Below are 10,384 nucleotides of genomic sequence, written 5' to 3'. Positions count from 1 at the left end.
CTCTCTTCTTTATCTTATACATGTGTAGCTTCCTATAGTCGTAGGCCTATCGTCATTACTATCGTGCCCATGATGTATATCTCTCATCGTTCTCTCGTATGGCTATTTATAAGCATAGGCTCTTAGTTCTTCGGGGTTTGGGAGATTCATGGAGACGGAGGAAGATCATGCCTTGAAGGGAAAGAGACTAACGTCGTAGGATGGGTCTATCATCAATGAATAGTAGCAAGGAGTCGTGTGAAGGTCATTAGCTTCGTAGGAACATTATATCGTAGGTTTTAAGATCTCTAAACTCGGCTCATCATCATACTCATAACATACTTCTTACTTCATCTCATGCGGGCTCTTTATAACGTAGACTCATCGTTTCCGATACATACATAGATGTAGAGAAATTATAGAAAGATAGGAGGATTCATACCATAGAGTCATGCCTTAAAAAGAAAGGTGGAGCCATACATACCTTTGCCATTTAACTACTCGAGCAATGCACTCGTTAATACCTTCAATGGGATTCGTATCAACATTAGTTAGATAATCATGAGAGCGTACTTACTAAAGTTATAGAAAATTGGGCAGCGTTTCCTTTGTTTATACTACTTTCCGCCATATTCCATATCAACCCTCAACATCCATAACAACGATCACAATATCATAAACGATAAACATCATCCATTCGCAATTTCCACATTTAGGAATTTCTCTCCAAATTCTCCATATTCATGACCAAGTTCGCTATCGTGTTCTTTCATATACAATACTCACTCTATGTTCTAAATATCATTTATAACGTATTTATATTCATAATTTACCAAGAACTATAACTCATTCCAAACATTCACTCAAAAGTGGCACTCTTGCACATTCATGACCCATTTCATATTTTCTTTTGTAATCCAAGTGTTTCAACTTTACAATACTTCAAACAACATGGAAACATCATAAATCTTACCTTAGATGATGGAGGAACAAGCTTTTTTGATGATAATACACCTCTTGCACTAAAACCCTATTTCACCCTTTCTTGAATTTCTTGGTTTAAAACATCATATGCACACTAGAAAAATCCAAGGGTTTTCACAATCATGATTTTTGTTGGTTTGATGAAGTTGATCACAATTTTTCCTTGAATTCATGTGGTTGAAGTGTATGGAAGGTTCTAGAGGCTTTGAGAGAGATGGAGGAGTGCATGGAATGAAATAAATGAAGTTGGCAACACATTTATAAACTTGTATCATTTGCTTTGAAAAGTTTGTCAAAATTGGGGTGTTCCATCTTCTAACTTTTAATAACACGGTCCGTGGAACCAAGTGCTGGTCATGGAACTGGTCGTGGTTCACGACCAGCCAGCCACCTCCTCTCCGCTGGGTTCCACGGACCCATCCACGGTCCGTGGAATATTATATGGGCCGTGAAAGTGGTCGTGGAACTCGGTGAACTTTCTTTGCTCCGAAATTGTTCCCGTCGTCTCGTTTGATCTCAAATCCTTATGGGACCTTCTTAACACTTGTTTATCACTTCATTAGCAATCTAAGAGACGTTATAACTCTTCTCCAAGACATCCTTAAGACATCATTAGTTCAATACTCGTAGTTTGCCCAACACACTCAACTTATAACCCGCTTCTCTTAACAACTTTCTTTCCTTAACTCGAATGTCTTTCAAATCTTATTTAGAATTATCAAACGCTAGTTTTTACTTATGGAAACATCGTATACTTCATACTCCTCATTAGCCTATCCACTGTGCATCAACGGAAAATTTTCTGAGGTGTAACACCAATTCCAATCTCAGATAGGCAAACCAAGAAGGTGGCACGAGAAGAGAAGGATTGTGAGAAGGATCTTAAAGAGGTTAAAGGTGAGGATCACAATGATATAAATGTTTAGAGAATAGACGATAAGGTGGATTTCCAAGTAAACAAAGAAAATCAACAACAAGGAAAAGAGAATGATGGACAGAGATGTGTTACTAAAGACAAAGAGAATCAACATCAAGAAAAGGATAATGATGGACAGAGATCAGATGAGCATATGTTACAAGAGAAAGAGAGAAAAAGGCAGATAAAGGATATGTTGTTAATGTTGAGAACAGTCCTATGGGTACCCAAACTTTCATGATCAATGATGACAAGGAACTTGAAGTAGTTCCTTTTGAAGAAGGATGGAAATCTGCTGAGAATAAGAAAAAACAAAGAAGTAAGAGCAGGAAATCAAAAGAAAAAGGTCAACAGAGTAACCGAGAGACAAAAAAGCATGACATGATCATTACTCAAAATAGTTTTGATGAACTGCTGCAGGAGGAGTCCAATCAAAATGAGAATTTTAATACTATTGCAGAAACTACAAAAAGGAACCAGCAGGGAAAAGATGATCAAAAAGAGCAGGAAAAAGAGGATGAATGGACAGAGGTGTTATCAACTAAAGAGGAAGATTCATCAGAGGAAGAGGAAAGTAATACCTCTGAAGAATCTGAGGAAGAATATGAAGAAAATGAGGAAAACGATGAAAGAAAGGAAGCAGAAATGTTGCTTAGCAAGGCAAAGAAGAAGGAAAAAGTGGAAAGACAAGTCAGGATCACCCCTATTACAAGGAATCAAAAGAATAACACTACAAAACCTGCAATTCCCCCTATTAATGATTAAGTGTATTAACTGGAATATTAGGGGGATGAAGCCTCATGCTACAACTGAAAGGCTGAAATATACGATTGAAGAGCACAGAATTTCCTTTTGTTGCTCTTCAAGAACCTTTTATTAAGGAATCAAAAATAGATTCTTACAAATATATTCTTGGTATGTAAGGTGCCTATGCTAACATAAGCAATAAAATTTGGATTTTTTAGGGCAAAGAGTTGCATTGTTCAATCTACTGCTCAGAAGACCAGATGGTAACTTGCAGAATCATTTTACAATCTTCTCAACAAATTTTTATATCAGTAGTATATGCAAAATCAAGGTCTGCTGGAAGGGAGGATTTGTGGAGATATTTGAGAGTGTTTGCTTTTATAATTAATGATCCCTGGCCAGTGTGTGGGGATTTCAATTGCATATTAGCTATGGAGGAAAAGAAAGGGAGGAAACCTCATAGTCTTAAAAAAAGCATTCCATTCATAGAATGTCTACAAGATTGTGGGTTGAAAGACATTGGGTACTCTGGGAGCCCATATACTTGGTCTAATGAAAGAAAACAGGAGCAAGTTATACGGAAAAGATTGGATAGAGTACTAAGTAATGAGAGATGGTCTGATTATTTTGAAATTTTTGATAATATCCATCTCTCAAGAATTAGCTCTGATCACTGTTCACTTTTGCTCACTTGCAAAGACAATCAACAATCTTTTGTTAAGTATTTCAGATTTATAAACTTTTGGACATAAATTGAAGGATATCAAGAGATGGTGAAACCTAACTGGATAACTCATTCAAATGGGAATATTTTTTGGGAAGTTCAGCAGAAGCTCAAGAATACTAGTAAGGCATTGGGAGACTGGTCCAAAACTAAAGTTGGGAACATCTTTGAAAAAATCCATGAGTTAGAAGAAGAAGTGAAGAACAAAGAAGAGAAGTACATGATGTCTTTAGAAGAGAATGACAGGATGTTCATGAATAAGGCCAAGGCAGAACTAATAGTTCAATATAAACATGTTGACAATTTTTGGAGGCAAAAAGCTAATCTTAAATGGAACCTGGAAGGGGATGAGAATACTAAGTCCTTCCATGGTGTGGTCAAGGGGAGAAGGAAACATCTTCAAATAAAGAGAATTTGTGAGAATGGAATATGGATAGAGGGTGAAGAGGAGATTGGCAATGCAGCAGCTCAGTTCTATCAGAATCTCTTCTCACAACAAGAAAACAACATTAATCTTAGTATCCTTGAACATGTTCCTAGATGCATTAATTCTATTATAATGAAAATCTCTCAAAAAACCCCTCTGAAGAGGAGGTGAAAAAAGCTGTTTTTGACATTAATCCAAACAATTCTGCTGGACCTGATGGGTTTAGTGGATTGTTTTTTCAAAAATCGGGGGATATAATTGGACCAGACATAGTGAACCTTGTTAAAACTGTTTTTAATGGTAAATAAATCCCAAGATACTTTACCAACACTTGCTTAATTTTATTGTCTAAAGTTAATTCTCCACAAACCTTTTCTGAGTTTAGGCCAATAAGTCTTAGTAATGTGACTCAAAAAAGCATTTCAAAAGTTATGTCTGAGAGGCTGTCTAACATTATTCCTAAGATTATTTCTGCTAATTAGAGTGGTTTTGTTAAACGAAGATCTATATGGGAAAATGTTTTACTAGCCCAGGAAATCATACATGAGTTAAAACAAGAGAACAAAGATGGTAATGTTGTTTTTAAGATAGACTTGTACAAAGCATATGATAGATTATCCTAGTATTTTGTATGTGCAGTTATGAGGAAAATGGGATTTGATGAAAAATGGATATTTATCATATGGAATGTTCTGTCTAATAATTGGTACTCAGTTGTCATAAATGGGAAGAGATGGCTTTTTTAAATCTCAAAGAGGTGTAAAGCAAGGAGATCCTATCTCACCTGCTCTTTTCATAATTGTTGTTGAAGCTTTATCATGCATGTTAAATAATCTTAATGATAATCCTAGGTTCAATAGCTTCACTATGCAAGCAGAAGGACCTAGGATTAATCATCTTGCTTATGCTGATGATTTAATAATTTTCTGTGTAGGCAAAACCAAGTTTTTGGAGCTTATCATATAAGTTCTGGAAAAGTATTCAATCAATTCTGGACAAAGGATAAATAGGAAAAAGAGTTGTTTCTTGATGGACAAGAAAATATCAGGAAAAAAAAAGCAACATTGTATCAAGCATACTGCAAGTTCAAAGACAAGAGTTTCCTATAACATATTTGGGGTGTCCTCTGTTCTAAGGCAGGAAACTTATTTGTTATTTTGCTGATGTGGCTACAAAGATCCTAAAGAAGATCAGCTCTTGGAATTATGGTAGGATATCAACTGGAGGTAAGGTAATTTTGATTAAGCATGTGCTCTCAGCAATGCCAGTTCACTTACTTGCCATTTGTGAGCCTCCAAAAACTATTTTCAAACAAATGGAGCAAATTTTTGCTAATTTCTCATGGGGCAACAATGAGGGCAAACATAAATACCACTGGGAAAATTGGCCTAGTCTATGTTTGCCTACTGAGAAGGGTGGCATTGGTATTAGAGCATTACATGAGATTTCTAATTCTTTTGCTGCAAAGCTATGGGGGCAGTTTAGAACTAAAGAGTCTTTATGGGAAAATTTTCTAAAAGCCAAGTATTCTAGAAGAATTCATCGTGTGGCTAGAAAATGGAATTATTCTCAGTCTCACAATTGGAGAAGGATGATGAAGATCAAAGGAAAAGTAGATCATCTTATTTTATGGAGATTGAATATTGGTAATGCTAATTTTTGGTGGGATAATTGGTCTGGCCTGGGAGATTTAGCTAAGTTTGGTATTGCTAATACCTTTATCAGGGGAACTGTTTCTGAATAAATAGAAGAAGGGAAGTGGAATGTTGACAAGTTTAAGCAGAAACTCCCTAATAATGTGGTGAATCATATCCAAAGAATTACTCCTAAATCTCAGAATCTTAGTGATAAACCAATTTGGACTATCACCACAGATGGGAGATTTAGTTGTAAATCAGCCCGGAATACCATTAGAGAAGCTCAGTGTCCATCTTTACTTAACAAAATGATGTGGCACAAGAAAACTCCTTTTAAAGTTTCCTTCTTCCTTTGGAAGGTTTTCAGAAATAAAGTGCCTGTTGACCTCAACCTTAGAAGATTCAATGTTAATTTGCCCTTGAGATGCTCATGTTGTGATATGCATGATGAGGAGGACTTGGAGCATTTGCTTTTTAAGAGTAGGATCAGTCAGAAGGTTTGGTTGTGGTTCAATCAATGTTTTGGGATTTTTCAAAACACCAACAATATAAGACACCAAGTGATAACATGGTGGCTTACAAAAGGGAAAAATCCCATCCAGAAGATGGCACTTCAAATTCTTCCTGGTATCATTATTTGGCAGGTGTGGAGGGATATATGCAAAGCCAGATTTGAGGGCAGGAATATGTCTGTGCAAAGAATCATTGTGAGAATTTGGCAACAACTAGTTATGACCATACATAAACAGTTTTCACATATTAATCCCTTTATGCATTGGTCTCAGTTCATACAAGTCATGGAGCAGGCAGGACATGTCTATAAATCTGTTGCTGTTAAATGGTCTTTTCCACCTCCAAACTATGTGAAAGTGAACACAGATGGGTGTTCTAAAGGGAATCCTGGTATAAGTGGAGGAGGTGGGCTCATTAGAGACAACAGACGTTACTTGGTTGCTGTTTTTGGAAGTAATTTTGGCATCAGTACTAACAATGTGGCTGAGGCTCAAGCCATGGAGATAGGAGTTGAATGGTGTGTGAAGAAAGGTTACAAGAAGTTAGAGTTAGAAAGTGACTCCAAACTTCTTGTGGATTGGATAATGGATAAAAGCATTCCACCTTGGAACATCATGGATATTGTGTTGAAGATCAGAAGCTTGCTAGAAAAGGTGGAAAGTTGGATGATTAATCATTGTTTTAGGGAAGGTAATAGATCAGCAAATTGCTTGTCCAACTGGGGTCTAGAATGCAGAGATACTACTTGGATTACAGAATTTCAGCTTCTTCCTAAAGTGGTTAAGGGAGAGATGAACATGGATAGAATGCAAATGCCTATATTCCGGAGCATCATCATCAAGAACAGTTGCAATAATCATAGCAAATTGTATAGGATTTATGCTTTTGATGTACCTTGATTTCACACAGTGTATAGAAGAAGAGTAGTCACTCTTCTAATGAACCAAATTTTTGTAAGCTTAGTGGAAATCCTATCATGATTTAGTATGGAACTTGTCCATACAAGATAGGTGCAGGGAGATAGAACTCCTCTGTAGTGTATTTTGTGAAATATGAATAAAAGAGCCGCTCGATAAGAGGGTTGATTGAAGAAAAAAAAAGTAGTTTGATAATATTTCTTAAGAAATCGTGGATTTTCAATTATTTGGAAGTTAAGACATCAAATTAATGTATATCTCATGATAGCTTCAATTAACAACATTATTTATAATTAAATATGTTAGATATTTCATTTTTTATGAGTTTTTTTAATTTTTCTCAAGTTGTTATTTTACTTTCTATGGTTTGTGTCATTATATGCCGTTGTTAAAGTATAGATTAAAAAATTAAAGATCCATAAGGCCGGGGTTTTTCCCTATGTCTCGAGACTTACGCCTCGTCCGTTATTAAGTAAAATGTCACGCCTCACACCCTTGCCTTTAAAAAAAACTTCTCATATACATGCCTAAGCACGAAATAATTAGAAGAAGACACTTAATATTGGCAATAAGAATAATTGACAATTAATGAATAGACTGAGAAACAAAACACATCAAAATACTTCAAACTCCCAATTACATTACAAAGACTAGAACTGATGATCACATTTGTCGTGGTCAACAACACAGCCCAAGGAATCATATACAAACTTCTTACAATCCAAGCAACCCAACAAGCCCACCAGCACATTGGCCGAAATGATGGCCCATTTTGAGACTCCCAAAATCCTACCAGATTATTAGATCAAGGCTGAAGTAATTGACAGACCCTCGAACTTGTTCATGAAATCCATTTATACCCCAACTGAGACTCCTACCATCTGAACCCTCCAGGCCCCATAAATGTGCACCAATTTAACACAAAATAATAACCCCTCAAAAAAAAAAAAATTCAAAATGTGTAACTCACACGCGGATGATGTGGTAGAAGGAAGAATGGAACAATGACATGTGACATGTGGGCCTGAAATAATTAATAAATTTTGAATTAAGAAAAAGAAAACTAATATAAATCTAATTTAACTAATAAAAAGATTATTTCAGAAAAGAAAAAAAAAAGCGAAAACCTATTTACACCCCACCCCCATCCCCAGCCAACCCCCCCCTTTCTTCTTCCCCATCCCACCAAACGATGATGGCGGCGGAAACCTTCTCACCCCAAAACCCAAAACTCTCCTCCATATTCGTCAACAAACTTCTTTTCCAATGGCAACTTCATCTAGACCCACTAGGCCACCACCATTTCTCTAACATAATCGTCGCCGTGACGTCAGCACGCTACAACTCCATCCCACCCGGCCCACCTTTCTTCTTCCACAGGGGTATTCACACGGAAAAGGAAAAAAAGATTCAATTTTTATCCAAAGCTTTCAACTCAAACTTGTACCAATTTTTCTCTTCTCAAAAACATGAATACACTCTTTATGTTCTCTTCTTTAGAATTATTTTCACCGTTTTTTGGTTTTTGGGTTTGTTTTTCAATATTGGTGGTCGCGGGAGAAGAAAGGGTCTTGTTCGATGAACAAGAGAGTAGAAATTAAAGGAAAAATATTTTAAAAAGGAAAAAATTGGCATCTCACGCCCTTATGGAGCAGTGTAAATGCACACACTTTGCCAGCTCAACAATTGTGTCCAAGTGGCACAGTAAAAGTGGTTTTGGAGGATTCAGATGATAGGACTTGGGAGGTCTAAATGGATTTAACGGATAAGTTCGAAGGTTTGTCAATGACTTCAGCCTTAGATCAATAAGCCACCACAATAAATGCTGCTACATTATGTAAAATTTGTTAAAATATTGTACAAGTATGATTTTTTTTTTTCCTTTTTCCAAACGAATAAGTTTGGTCCATTACTTCCAGTGAAATATTTCAACCATTGGATTGGATCATTCTTCATCTAACAGTCAAGAATTAACCCTTCAATAATTAAAATCATAAATTCATAAGATTAAAAGACTGAAAACTATTTCCCTCTTGAATGATTTGATCTTGTGACCAATCCCGTTTGTGATAACCCTTCAATAATCAAAATCCTTTTTCTTTATACATGAAGTAAAGTATTATTCAACTTATCTTGATAAAACTAGGAGGTTTTATTAGTTTTCTGTTCAATTTGATATATAATACAAATTCAAGTCTAAGTTCTTTAAAAGCATACTAGATGCTCCATGCAAATGATTCTCATCACTCCAGTGATATTAAAAGACCATCTTTTTAATCTTCTCTATTCTTGGTTGAGTGGTTTAAGAAAAAGAAGATCACCACTTAAGTGAACACAAATTTGATATTGTTGACTTAGGTTAGGTGGCTGGGTGCCAATGAATCAAATACAAAAAATAAATTTACTAAATGAAGGGCTTCTCTAAGAAAAAAAAAAAAAAAAAAAAAAAAGGTCTCCATATTAATAAGGACAGAAAATATAAAGAAACTTTTTTTTCCGTCTCTTTTTTTAAGTTTGATTCCTCGCCTCCTTGCCCTGAACTTTCGCTTTGGGATCCAAAAAAAAAGTAAAAACAAAAAAAAACCTGTAGAAAGTTTAAACAGATCAACTTATAGAGTTCCGAAGGTTGAGAATAGAAAATTACATAATATATTTGTCGAAATAGCCCAGGGTAAATTCCCATTTAGTATTTGAGGCGCGTAAATTAAATACTAGTTTAAGGTATTAACTGCCCCCATTAGGAATGACTGTTGTTGAGATCGGCAATAAACCTCAGAGCCTCACAGGATATAACAACGTTTTCAAATTCTGCAAGCAACAATTCCTCAGATTTCCTTAAGCAACAATTCCTCAGATTTTCCTTAAGAGCAAAAAAAATTCATTGCGAAATTGTTGAAAGACGAGAGAGATTATTCCGTGTATGATATCTTTTCAGATAAACATAATGTCTGTTCTTTTAAATGAGACATTTCCAACAAATTATGTCTGTTAAAAGAACATTTATTTTATTTTTTATATTTAAATAAAAATAAAGACATGTACCATCAATGAAATAGATATCACTAGTGAAATTAATTACGTACCACAAAGTGAGTATTTTGCTTTCATTTAAACTTGTAAAAATATTTCTTCTATTGTTTTTAACCGTTTAAAATTTCTTCTACTTGCGACCAATTATTATCACTAGAAATAACCTCCATAAATTGATCCGAACATCATAAACTTATTTTTTGCAGTGATGGGAACCGCGATAAAGCAAAATTTAAACCGCAGCTATCTTCTTAAATCTTTTTTATTTTTTATTTTTATAGTGGTTGGTTCAAGAAAAGCTTCGTTAAACAAATGAATCTAATAAAAAATGAGACTGTGAATAGCGTAATGGTCTTTTGATGGATATATGAAAGAGTTTTACGATCGAGGATGAACAACGTTAATATTTACAAATTCCTTGTCTTATGCAAGTAATCACAAAAGTTCTAGGCTTTTAGTATCTTTTTTCCCCCTAGGCTTTAATATCACTTTTTTGGGGGTTTCCCGTTA

General features: G+C 35.3%; 1 protein-coding gene across 1 annotated transcript; it reads left to right on the top strand.

Moving 5' to 3' along the window:
- The first annotated feature begins 2,098 nt into the window (after window positions 1-2,098).
- LOC132034771 (uncharacterized) lies at window positions 2,099-2,644 on the top strand. The gene has a single exon (XM_059425132.1). The coding sequence runs from the start codon at window positions 2,099-2,101 to the stop codon at window positions 2,642-2,644; it is 546 nt and encodes a 181-aa protein (XP_059281115.1).
- The last annotated feature ends 7,740 nt before the right edge of the window (window positions 2,645-10,384 follow it).

Source organism: Lycium ferocissimum, chromosome 10 (genome assembly GCF_029784015.1).
Source record: "Lycium ferocissimum isolate CSIRO_LF1 chromosome 10, AGI_CSIRO_Lferr_CH_V1, whole genome shotgun sequence".
In the NCBI taxonomy this organism is placed as follows: domain Eukaryota; kingdom Viridiplantae; phylum Streptophyta; class Magnoliopsida; order Solanales; family Solanaceae; genus Lycium; species Lycium ferocissimum.
This window is presented reverse-complemented; position numbering and strand designations above follow the sequence as displayed.